The 12,857-nt window shown below is 46.0% G+C and overlaps 1 protein-coding gene across 1 annotated transcript in view; it reads right to left on the bottom strand.

Moving 5' to 3' along the window:
* LOC111326336 (sacsin-like) overlaps positions 1-12,857 on the bottom strand; it is a 50,288-nt gene that overhangs the window by 16,714 nt on the left and 20,717 nt on the right. Inside the window, 5 exon segments of the mRNA XM_088740415.1 lie at positions 51-155; positions 158-636; positions 998-2,006; positions 2,644-2,791; positions 3,174-3,284. Of these exon segments, the coding sequence (XP_088596541.1) occupies positions 51-155; positions 158-636; positions 998-2,006; positions 2,644-2,791; positions 3,174-3,284 (1,852 nt within the window).

The following is a 12,857-nucleotide window of genomic DNA, read 5'->3' as shown; positions in this document are numbered from 1 at the left end:
GGAATAACTGGTCTTAAATCAAGAGTTATGGAATTAGAAAGGCATTTCACCTTGCTCTCCTGCAGATACAAGCCTCTGAGTGATCTTCTTATCAGTGATCTCCTCATCAATCGTTTCATCTAAGAAACGATGTTCTAGTCCAGGAAAAAGTTCACAGGATGTTCCTCTGAGCAGATATACACGGGCTTCGAGTGACTTGCGAATTTGATGAAGCTCCCATCAGAAAGAGGCAACAGCTCCAAATCACAGATCTCATTAAATTTGCCATCTTTCAAACAGAATTCTAGGAGCAAAAGTTTTTCATGCCTATCAAGCTTTTTATAACATGTCGGAGTTTTCTTCATGGTCGATCTCATCAAGCTGGAGTTTATTTCCTTGGCAAAGGTATAGCAAGTAACGGCCGTGATGACATGGTTTGGTACAGACACCACTGGCACATTAGCTTCCAGTAACACTCGCACAAGCAGTTCTTTGGTGTCATTTACGTCAAGTCTGTCGAAAACGGCTTCTTGTACTCTAATCCAGCGTCCAGAATCTGCATTTGTGTGAACAACATTTTGCTGTAACAGTGTGCTAAAAAAAGGATTGATGAGCTTCTTCCACTTCGGGTCAATACAGACAACATTTGGCCACGCTCTAAAAGACAAAAACCAAGGTATCATAATTAGACTGAATTTCAAAACAGTAGGACTTTCGCTTTAAAACAGATCAAAGTTGAGTTTTCTCGAAATAAACTGCATCAAAATTTCTTTATCTCAGTGAAGGCAACCTCTTATTATTGATTGAAAATCTAAGATCAGAAAAAGCTATTTAGCTAGTCGATGAGATTAAAAAAATCTGGTGCTAGTACTAAGCTAAGGGACTATTTCATAAACAAGATTGCTTCATACACGCATGTTTATCTGAGGAGAGCACTCGTTATTTTATATGACTTTCTGGTGACATTTGGTGAAATGAAAGCACACTAATGACAGATTTGAAAAATACTACGCCTTACTTGTAAATTGATGTTCTTGATAGAAAACAGGACTCCCCTTTTATAGCTTGTAAAATCAGAGTGGCATATGCACTGGGTATGGCCTCCTCCAGCAGACACTTATTCCACAACAGTGACTTATCTGCCAGTTGCCGACCCATCCTTTCTCGCTCTTCTTGATCTGCATTTGGAAACTTAATGTAACGCCTGTTCTGACTCAAAGCAAAGAAGCCATTTAGGTGTACTGGCAGACCTGTTAGGCTCCTCATCGGAACTGGTAGTGGCAAGAAACAAAACACGTGGCCCTCGATATCTGGCGTCTGCATTTCAGGATTATTAGGCAATGGCATGGCAACACCCACTATGGGTAGATAGTTTAGCTCTTTATCTGTCATCAGCCGTTTAAAGGTCAATGAAACCTCTCCTCCACAAAAGGAATTGGTGACGAGAAAGGAGTACTGCTGAAGAAGGTCCGTTTCATGAGATGAGCTGAACTTGATTGTCTCTATGGTGATCGGATAAGTCACAGAAACAGAGTGGAGAATCAATTTCCCAAGACTAATTTTTGAAAGGAACTCTTTTCTCTTATGGCGAACTTCTTCCAGGCTTTTGTCGGCAATTCTAACCCGTAAGGTTCTTCTGGGGCTAGCCTGTGACTCTTCTCGAACGTAAAGCTCAATTGACTCCAAGTGTTGCAGAAACAGAAGAACTAAGTGAGCATCAGCTTCAAAACTTTCAAACAAAGTGTCCATTTTCTCTTCGGTGTAGAGTGTGTTCGATAGATCAGAGGATGTGGTCCTCAGTGGGAAACGGAACAGTGTGCCATCGTAATAACCATCGGAAAATACTTCTTCCGTACAGTCGAAGATTCCTTTGAAAGGGAGAAACTGATCCGGTATTTTGTCCATCTCCACACAATCCTCATCAAGTCTCCAACATCTGCCGGTTCTTCTGTTCCGTTTATCAGAAAAGTAAACTCCATGAGGGTCAATGAATCCAATTTTTTCAGCGCTAAGCACACTTGGTAAATCTTTAAGAAAAGAGAACGCGTATATTTTTATTTCTTCGATTTCAATAAATCAGCAATGTCAAATAAGTACAAAATGGATCTTAATAATAATTTAAATGTCATACATATGATACACGATCCTCGCAGTAGATAGCGCTATTTAAGCAATATGATCGTGTATCATATGTATCTAATACCGCAGTTCAAAATATATGAACTTCATATATTTCATTGTATAATTTAAATGTCATATTAGTATAAATAATACAAGGCGTCTCAGGAGCAACCTTACCGATAACATAGTTCTATAGATAAATATACTTGGGTGCGCATAGATATAGAATTCCTTTCTGAGTGTTTAACTCGAAAGGTCACGAGTGAGCGCAGCGAACAAGCGAGATATCGAGTTGAATACGTGAGGAAAAATTCCATATCTAAAAGCAACGATGTATTATTTTGTTCGTCATGTAAACACAACAGGCTTTTACTGACAAGAAAAGTGCTAGAATTAGAGTGTTCATAGTAGTGTGGAAAGATGCCATCACGGTGTATACATTGAAACGAATCTAGTTTGAAACGAATCTAGTGCAATACAGTGGCAGAGATGTCCCGACTATTTCCCCTTGATAGAACCCCATTAGGGTCCATTATGACGTACCTGTCATATGCAGTACAGACTTAAAGCCCAAGCCGAACCGACCAACTTTCATGGGGTCTTCCACCTTGATACTATCGTTAACAAGACGTATTCCTTTCCAGTCGTCTTTCCCAAACGTCGCATCGTTGTAGGAATAAAGTGCTGGACCCTATGAAGAAAACCATGGAGAGAGATAACGACTCAAACTTGGCAGCAATGTAAATTCAGAGGGATCTCAAAGTATAAATGGGTGCAGGCAATATTCCTGGTTGCTTACCGCCACGGAAACCGAAACAAATTTCAATTCCAATTATCTCCTTCAGCAGATAGATCGTTAACGTCTGTCCAGGTTGGTTTTACCGGTTATTCCTTTTGACATAGGTTAAGGTTACTCCACTGTTTTTAAACTCTAAACCAAGTTTTTGTCAGCAGTAAAAACACGACAAAGCGCAAAAGCCGCTTAAAGTCCAATGTCGTAAAACATGAAATTTGCTTCATGTAGTTTTGAGGTTTCTTTTCTAAACCTATTTGTACAGATAGTCGATTATCACCTGAAATTGTGAGAGCTCCTCATCAAAGAGATATTCAGTTCCATAACTGTTTTTGTCATGCAAAAACTTAACATGTCTGGCATTCGCATCCTCCGCATTTTGAATGAGTTCCTGGGGAAAAAAAGCATGTTAAAACCATGTCATGTAGGACCAACGTCAAAAGCAAAATTAGGTTTAATCTTCCCACGGAAAAACTAAATGGAACAGAAAATAGTATAGTTTACGGTCCATTTAACACTGTCTTGGCGACTTTCTTTGTAACGCGTGTGGTGCTACTAGGCAAATGTAGGTAGAAAAAGACACACACACTCACACGCACACACGCACACACGCGCACACACACACGCATATTTATTAATAACTGGATCATTGGATAATGCAATTCAAGACTTTTTATTGGCTTAGCCATTCTGGCTTATGAACCAATATACCATAACCTAATATCTGTACATTGTAACATCCGGTTTCTTCTTACAAAATAAAGTCGAGAAGATTTAATTGTCTTATATCTTGGGAACGTTGTTTCAATAAAACAATTATTCCACTCGCGCTTGTTGGATATAAGAAGATTATAGCCAATTCGGCGTTGCACGCCTCGTTGGCTATCTATCATCTCATATCCAACGCGCACTCGTGGAATAATTGTTAAATATCTATATATATAAATGAATAAAGGCTGATAGTTTCGAAAGAAACTGTTTGGGGCTGCGTCGGTGGGAGTAACGAAATAATTTAGATATATCAATAAAGTTGAAATGGTAAATTGGCCACCGTAACGATTACAAAAGCTGACGTTTCGAGCGTTAGCCCTTCGTCGGAGCGAATAGAGGAATTGTGGGTTGTGTGTGCTTTTAAAGGCAGAAAATGTAGCTACGTTATTGGTGGGAACATGGCAACGAGAAAAACACGAATAAATTAGTGGAATGAAAAGCGTTCGTTGATCCCTGTGGATTTAGACTACCGGTTTGAAAGATGAGCTTTTGTTCAAGAGTTTTACGGCTTTCCGTGTTACCTAAGTGTAAGGAAAGACCGCATATTACCATATGTTGCTTAGAATGATTAGGTAAATTAAGATGTCTAGCGACTGGTTTCGATGTGTCCTTGTCATTCTTTTCCACGTCTCGAAGGTGTTCTCGGAATTGGTCACCTAGTCTTCTGCCTGTTTCGCCGATGTATATCTTTTTGCAATAAGTGCAAGTTATGCAATAGATTACATTGGCGGAGGTGTACGTGAAGTGATCGGTGATCTTAATGGATCGTTTAGGTCCCGATATTTTATCAGTGTTGTGAATGAAAGGACACGTTTTGCATCGTGCACGAGCGCATTTAAAAGTGCCTGGTTGGTCATTAGTCTGAAAAGAACTTCTGACCGAAAAATTTCCTATGTTTTTGTCGCGTTTGAATGAAACGAGCGGAGGATGCGAAAAGATAGCGCTTGTCTCTGGATCGTTTTGAAGTAATTTAAAGTTTTTAAGAATGATGGATTTAACTGAGTGGTTGTGAGGGTGAAACGTGAGAGTGAGTGGAATGCGGTCGGAATCTTCCTTATGCGACGTTTGTAGTGCTGAATGTCGATCAATAAGTTGGGCGCGGTGGTAACCCGCTTGAACGACAGAAACAGGGTAACCACGTTTATCGAAAAACTGGCACACTGACTCTGATTTGTGGTGGAAATCAGAGTCATCACTATATAAACGACGAAGTCAAAAAATGAGAAAAAGGAATGGAATTCTTAACGTGAGATGGATGCGAAGACGAATATAACAAGTAATTATGCGAGTCTGTAGGTTTGTCATACACACTAGTGCATAAACCGTTACCTTCAATTGAAACTTTGATGTCTCAAAAGGATAAAGAATTGTCAGAAATTTCCCAGGTATATTTCAGGGCCGGGTGAAAAGAATTGACTGCGGTTATGAATTGAGTGAGCTCCTCTCTGGTATATATATATATATATATATATATATATATATATATATATATATATATATATATATATATAGCTCTTTGGCATACAAAGCTTTGCTTTCATGTCTAAATTGAGCACTCTATCAAGGATGAGTCATTACTGTTGCAATTGTGAATGCTCGTTAGTTTACTCTAGTTTGAGCACTCTGGCATGGCTTAGACGATACCACAAAGGTTGGGTCGTTTGGGGTGACCGTCTCGGTTCTCCCCCATCCTAGCATCAGCACTGCACTGACTCGACTTTTGCTTGTTGGTAAGTGTTCGCTCCTTTCCCTAGTGGTTGGGAGTTTGTTTTGGTTTGTTTTTGAGGTTTCTGAGGATTTTTGTTGGATAAGTGAGTACCTGCCGGGAGGGAAAACTTGCAACTTTCTTCCTCCTTGGCAGTGTTTTTTCTTTGGTTCTGTTTGGTCGCCCATCCCTTTTTTGGGATTTCTCGGTCGATCCGAACTTGCTTTTCTTTTTGCTTTTTCTCTGTTTCGGTCACCCATCCCTTTGGGTTGGGTCCGAACTTCAGCATGGTCGTGTCCTTTAATAGGACTATCGACGTCGATTGTCAGGGGCTCCCTGAGGAGGTACTTTTTTCGCAAGCGGTTGGTCTGTTGCTGGGTTTTTTCGACCGAGAGTCTGATCATCGGGTGGCTGCGGTGCAGGCATGCCCTGGCCGTGTTGCCAGAGTCACTTTTGCAGAGAACGGGGATGTTGCTAAGTTATTTTTTGAGGAGTTAGGTGTCATCAAGTTGGGTGATGTAGAGTGTAGGGTGGTCAAGCCTCCTCCTCCTCCACCCCAGCTTACTACTGTTGTAGTTTCTTGGTTCCCCTTTGAGGGATCAAACGACGCCATCAGCACAGCTTTGTCTGCATATGGTACGGTCAAATCTGTTCGCAATCAGGTTTGGCCCGGAAGGCCTTCAGTGTCCACCGGGTCACGCATCGTCCAAATGGTCATTAGGAATGTCATTCCACCGTTTATCCCTATCCGCGGTGTTCGTTGTAAAACTTGGTATAGGGGGCAACCTCTCCAGTGTGGGACTTGCCGCAAAGTTGGCCACAAGTCAGCTGATTGTCCTCTCAAAGGAAAATGCTTCCGGTGTCATCAAGATGGGCACTTGGCTCGGAATTGTAAGGTGACCGTGGCTGCTCCAGCTGAGGCTGACGCCCCTGTTACAGAGAACGGTGTGGCTGTTCCTCCGGTGAAGAGCACTCCCGCCGAAGAAGAGACCCCCGACGCTGCTATTGAAGACTCTGAAGATGAAGTTGGTTCCCCTCCAGACTCTGATGCAAGCGAAGACCGGTTCGCCTCTTGTGAAACGACTGGAAATGAGAATATTATATCAGCAACCGAGGGTTTTGCTAACCCTGCTGACTCTGACATGGCTGGTGAAAGTGGTCCGTGGACCACTGTTTCCCGGAAACGCCCCGCTTCCTCTGTTCCCGTTTCAGTTAAGAGGTCTCAACAGGCCCCATCTAAAAGTCCTGTGGTTTCACCCATGAGTGATATCCGCAATGGCCCTGATGTTTTCCTTGAAGTTCCGGAATTGGCAGCCTGTTCTGCAGACCACCGAGCAATCCTGTGGGAGATTGCGGTTGATTATCGTAAACCGCCTGATCAGCGAAAACGTTTTTGCCGTTGGACTTCAGATCCCCGCTTTATTGGTGTGAAAGATGAGGACTTTAAGACTGCTATAAAATTTTTCAACAAAAAGTTCCCAAAGTAATTAATTAAGGTCATAAAAAGAAAAACAAAAGAAAATAATTAGTTAAGTAATGAGCGGGTGTGTTTAATTTTTGGGTGTGAGTGTGTTAATTTTTAAGTGAGGTGGGGTTCGATTCCCCAGCGAGTTTGGCGTCTGGTGGCCCTCGTTTCTGGTGGTCCCCTTCCCTAAGGCATTGCACGTAAGCCAATGGGTTGGGATTAGACATGTAGGTCGGCGGGATTGCACCTCCCTTCATCGGGGCCCGGCCGTCCACCTTAAACATAAAAAAACTGCACTGACTCGACTTTTGCTTGTTGGTAAGTGTTCGCTCCTTTCCCTAGTGGTTGGGAGTTTGTTTTGGTTTGTTTTTGAGGTTTCTGAGGATTTTTGTTGGATAAGTGAGTACCTGCCGGGAGGGAAAACTTGCAACTTTCTTCCTCCTTGGCAGTGTTTTTTCTTTGGTTCTGTTTGGTCGCCCATCCCTTTTTTGGGATTTCTCGGTCGATCCGAACTTGCTTTTCTTTTTGCTTTTTCTCTGTTTCGGTCACCCATCCCTTTGGGTTGGGTCCGAACTTCAGCATGGTCGTGTCCTTTAATAGGACTATCGACGTCGATTGTCAGGGGCTCCCTGAGGAGGTACTTTTTTCGCAAGCGGTTGGTCTGTTGCTGGGTTTTTTCGACCGAGAGTCTGATCATCGGGTGGCTGCGGTGCAGGCATGCCCTGGCCGTGTTGCCAGAGTCACTTTTGCAGAGAACGGGGATGTTGCTAAGTTATTTTTTGAGGAGTTAGGTGTCATCAAGTTGGGTGATGTAGAGTGTAGGGTGGTCAAACCTCCTCCTCCCCCACCCCAGCTTACTACTGTTGTAGTTTCTTGGTTCCCCTTTGAGGGATCAAACGACGCCATCAGCACAGCTTTGTCTGCATATGGTACGGTCAAATCTGTTCGCAATCAGGTTTGGCCCGGAAGGCCTTCAGTGTCCACCGGGTCACGCATCGTCCAAATGGTCATTAGGAATGTCATTCCACCGTTTATCCCTATCCGCGGTGTTCGTTGTAAAACTTGGTATAGGGGGCAACCCCTCCAGTGTGGGACTTGCCGGAAAGTTGGCCACAAGTCAGCTGATTGTCCTCTCAAAGGAAAATGCTTCCGGTGTCATCAAGATGGGCACTTGGCTCGGAATTGTAAGGTGACCGTGGCTGCTCCAGCTGAGGCTGACGCCCCTGTTACAGAGAACGGTGTGGCTGTTCCTCCGGTGAAGAGCACTCCCGCCGAAGAAGAGACCCCCGACACTGCTATTGAAGACTCTGAAGATGAAGTTGGTTCACCTCCAGACTCTGATGCAAGCGAAGACCGGTTCGCCTCTTGTGAAACGACTGGAAATGAGAATATTATATCAGCAACCGAGGGTTTTGCTAACCCTGCTGACTCTGACATGGCTGGTGAAAGTGGTCCCTGGACCACTGTTTCCCGGAAACGCCCCGCTTCCTCTGTTCCCGTTTCAGTTAAGAGGACTCAACAGGCCGCATCTAAAAGTCCTGTGGTTTCACCCATGAGTGATATCCGCAATGGCCCTGATGTTTTCCTTGAAGTTCCGGAATTGGCAGCCTGTTCTGCAGACCACCGTGCAATCCTGTGGGAGATTGCGGTTGATTATCGTAAACCGCCTGATCAGCGAAAACGTTTTTGCCGTTGGACTTCAGATCCCCGCTTTATTGGTTTGAAAGATGAGGACTTTAAGACTGCTATAAAATTTTTCAACAAAAAGTTCCCAAAGTAATTAATTAAGGTCATAAAAAGAAAAACAAAAGAAAATAATTAGTTAAGTAATGAGCGGGTGTGTTTAATTTTTGGGTGTGAGTGTGTTAATTTTTAAGTGAGGTGGGGTTCGATTCCCCAGCGAGTTTGGCGTCTGGTGGCCCTCGTTTCTGGTGGTCCCCTTCCCTAAGGCATTGCACGTAAGCCAATGGGTTGGGATTAGACATGTAGGTCGGCGGGATTGCACCTCCCTTCATCGGGGCCCGGCCGTCCACCTTAAACATAAAAAAAACTGCACTGACGAGGCCCAGGATTTACTCCTTCACCTCCACAGTATTCACTCTGCTTTGGGATTCTGCGCAGGATCACTCTTGGGGCACGGACTCTTGTGAGTATTTGTCTTTTGGTCGATTTTAGTCCTCTTTCGCCTTTTTATCTTTCGGCGTTTTTCGGACTTCTTCGGCAACCCTGCCGATTTCCGGCTTCGTGCCAATTTCGGAGGGTTTTTTCGGTCCTTTCTTCGGCCTTTTTCGACCGTGGTTTCCGGGTGTTCGGCGTTTTCCGATTTTTCCGGTGTGTTTTCGGCGAAACAAAATTTTTCGGTCGCCCATCCAGTTTTGGGCTGTGTTGCGTGGGGCCGAACTCACGTTTCTTGTTGAGTCTTGGACACTACAAAATCTTAATTATGGTTGGTTTCCAAAGAACCATTGACATACGTTGTAATTTGTTCCCTAATGGGACAAGTTCCACACAAATAATTAGTTATATAGATGCCCACTTCCAAGAGAAAACTGGGCATGTTGCTAAAGTTGTGTCTATCCAGCAGTGCCCCGGTTTTATTGCCAAGGTGACTTTTGATCATGAAAAGGGTGCGTTAGCTATGTTCCACTATCAGGAATGTGGGTCGGTGGTTCTTAATGGGGTCGAATGTGAGGTCATTTCTCCCCCCCCACCACCCCCTCAAGTTAGTATGGTCGTCGTCCACTGGTTTCCTTATGAGGGCCCAGTGGAATCAGTTAAGAACGCGCTTTCAAGCTATGGTGAGATCAAGTCTGTCCGCCATCAAATGTGGCCTGGCAAGCCGTCAGTCTCTACTGGCTGCCGTCTTGTCAAAATGGTTGTCAAAAAGGAAATCCCTCGTTTCATTTCCATCGGGGGTATTCGCTGCAAGGTGTGGTACCGTGACCAGCCTTTGCGATGCGATATTTGTAGACAAGTTGGACACGCGGCAAAACAGTGCCCTGATAAGGGTAAGTGCCGCCGCTGCCACAAGGCGGGGCACTTTGCTAGGGAGTGTACATCTGCATGGATCCTTCCCCAGGCCCCCCCGGTGGCCCCTGGGGCCCCGGTTGGTAGCGCTGGTGGGGAGGAAGAGGCTGGCGATGATGGGGGTGACATTGATGAGGGCGATGCTGCTGAGGCGGCTGGTGATATCGAGTGCGAAGACGCTGTCGATGGTGATAGTGAAGCCGAACCCTTGGTGGGTGAAGCGGCCTCCCAGGTGTCAGGCATGGAATTGGGCACCCCTGTTTTGGACTCCAGCGGCCAACTGGTACAGGCACAGATTCCTGTCGTCCCCCCGGCCAGTGGTGACCCTGTGGCCGATGGGATAGCGGCTAGTACCCAGGCCTCGGTGTCGGGTGCTCCTCTCTTTGAGGATGAGGCTTATGCTACCCAGGCAGTCCAAATGCTGTCTGTTGCAGCTAATAGTTTTGTTAGACAACTTGCTGATAGTGCCCCACAAGAGGTTGAGTTCGCTGAGTATCTAACCAATGCCAGCGCTAATACTGATCTTTCTCCTCGGACTGGGTCAGAGAGTAATGTCAGTAATTGTAAAGGAAATAGTGAGGCTCCGAATGATGAGCAAACTAGAGGGGCAGACGCCTCGGGTAAGACCCCTTCTGGGTCAACTGAAAATAATGATAGTGAACTAGTGTCTAGTAATGAAGTAAATGGTGGTACTGACAGTGCCCCTAATTCAATTAGTGTAGTTAACGTTAATCACGGTAGCGCTACTGATAATTTATCTAGTAAAGGGGAAACTGCAAGTGTGGTCCCTGCTAAAGTAAATAGTAAAGAGGATAAGAATGCCAAAAAAGGCTCTACTAGTGGTAAAGGTACCAGTAAGAATAATGTTAGCTCTTTGGCCCTGGCTGACGAGCTTTCCGAAATGGATACAGCTCCGGCCATGGCTACTCGTAAGAGGCCTGCATCGGACGCTGGTTCTGAGTCAACCCCCCAAGACCCGGATCCAGAACCTCCGGCTACGTCGGCTTTGTCCCGGCGTAAGAAGCTTGCAAAACCATCTGCAGCAGCATTGGGTAAGGCTGGCAAGAGGTCCTCGGGCGGTAAGAAGAAGACCTAAGCATGATGGCTTCCCTTTTGTGCGCAGTGATGGCTCTTTCCATCCTTACCTTAAACTGTAATGGTCTGCGGGACCAGTCTAAAAGGTTTGGCTTTCTGCAGTGGTTGCGTTCCCTCCCCGTGAAGGTTGATGTTGTCTGCCTGCAAGAAACTCATTGTGTCACTCTGGCTGAGTGTTCTTTGTGGTTTTCATCGTCCGGCTTTTCGTCTGTGTTGGCTCCTGGTTCTGTTCACTCGTGTGGTTGTGTTATTCTCTATCGTTCTTCTTTATCTCTTCTAAACTCCTGGTCTGCCGATGGTCGTTATCTGCAATGTGAATTCTCTCTCTTTGGCAAAGTCTTCCGTGTGGTCTGTGTCTATGCCCCTAACTGCAACCCTGCGCGGAATAAATTCCTTGATGACCTCCATTCAAAAGTCGATCCATCTGTCCCTACTGTGCTTACTGGGGATTTCAACGCCGTCTTTGACCGAGCCCTTGACCGGCGTGGTTCTGAACCTGCAAGTTCATACAGAGACAGTTCCTCTTCGCTGGCCCAGCTTTTCGAGGCATGTTGTGTTATGGATGTGTGGCGTTACCTCCATCCCTCCTCCTCGGGTTTCACCTGGACCAGGTGGGATGGCAGTTTGGCGTCGCGCATTGATCTGTTTGGGGTGCCCTTTGCCTGGCTCCCATCGGTGTCCTCTTGCGCTATGTACTGCTGCCCCTTTTCGGACCACAGTGCAGTAGTGCTGTCTGTCTCTGTTCCCGACGTCATCCCACCTGGGCCAGGCTACTGGAAACTGAACATATCCATGTTAGATGACCCGGAATATTGCCAGCTCGTTAGGGAAGAGTGGATTTCGTGGCGTCGTACCCTTCCTGGCTTCCCCTCTCTCGCCAAATGGTGGGACCGCGGGAAAGGACGGATAAAAGGCCTTACCATCAGGTACTGTCGCAAAAAGTCATCTCAAACAACTGCATCGAGGGCTGCCCTCGTTCGCTTGATCGATCATCTTCGGGCCAAGCTGGATGCTGGCATGACCTCCTGCGCGGGCCCTTACCGATCTGCGCTGGCGGATCTGGCAGCTATGGACACCTACGTTGCCAAGGGTGCTCAAGTGCGATCAAGAGTTAAGTGGGTTGAGGAGGGTGAGTCCTCCTCGGCCTATTTCTTCCGCCTGGAAAAGAAGCGGTCTGCCGACCGCCGCATCTCTGCGCTGAGAGAGCCCGGTGGCTCTATTGTTTCTTCTTCTGTTGCTTTGTGTGCCACTCTCGGCTCTTTCTATTCCGACTTATATACGGCTTCTCCTACTGACACTTTGATCCAATCTTCTCTTTTGGGTAATCTGTCTTCTGTCCTTCCGCGAGATCGGGCTGATAGTTGTGAGGGCCTCCTCACCCCCCTCGAGGTCTATGAGGCTCTCAAGGGCATGAAGCGGAACAAGGCTCCTGGACTGGATGGCCTTCCAGCGGAGTTCTATCTTCGTTTCTGGGACGTAGTCGGTGCTGATCTCGTAGCTGTTCTTAACGACTGTTTTTCCTCCGGTTCTTTGTCTCTCTCTCAGCGTAGAGGTGTGATCTCGTTGTCTTTTAAAAAGGGGGATCGTCTTGATCCAAAGAATTGGCGTCCCATTTCGCTGTTGAATGTCGACTATAAACTGGCATCACGAACCATTGCTGGCCGGCTCCTCCGTGTCATTCACCTGGTCGTGCACCGGGACCAGACGTGTGGAGTGCCGGGTCGGTTCATAGGGGAGAATGTCACCTTTCTCCGTGATGTTGTGAGTTATGCGGAGTCTACGGGCACCGCGGTTGCAATCTTATCCCTCGACCAAGAAAAGGCCTTCGACCGGGTGGATTGGGGCTTTCTGCGATCTACCCTTGTCACCATGGGTTTCGGCCCCCAATTCATTGCTTGGGT

Source organism: Stylophora pistillata, chromosome 12, assembly GCF_964205215.1.
Source record: "Stylophora pistillata chromosome 12, jaStyPist1.2, whole genome shotgun sequence".
Lineage (NCBI taxonomy): Eukaryota > Metazoa > Cnidaria > Anthozoa > Scleractinia > Pocilloporidae > Stylophora > Stylophora pistillata.
Note: the sequence above shows the minus strand (reverse complement) of the source record. Positions and strands in the feature narration are given on the sequence as shown.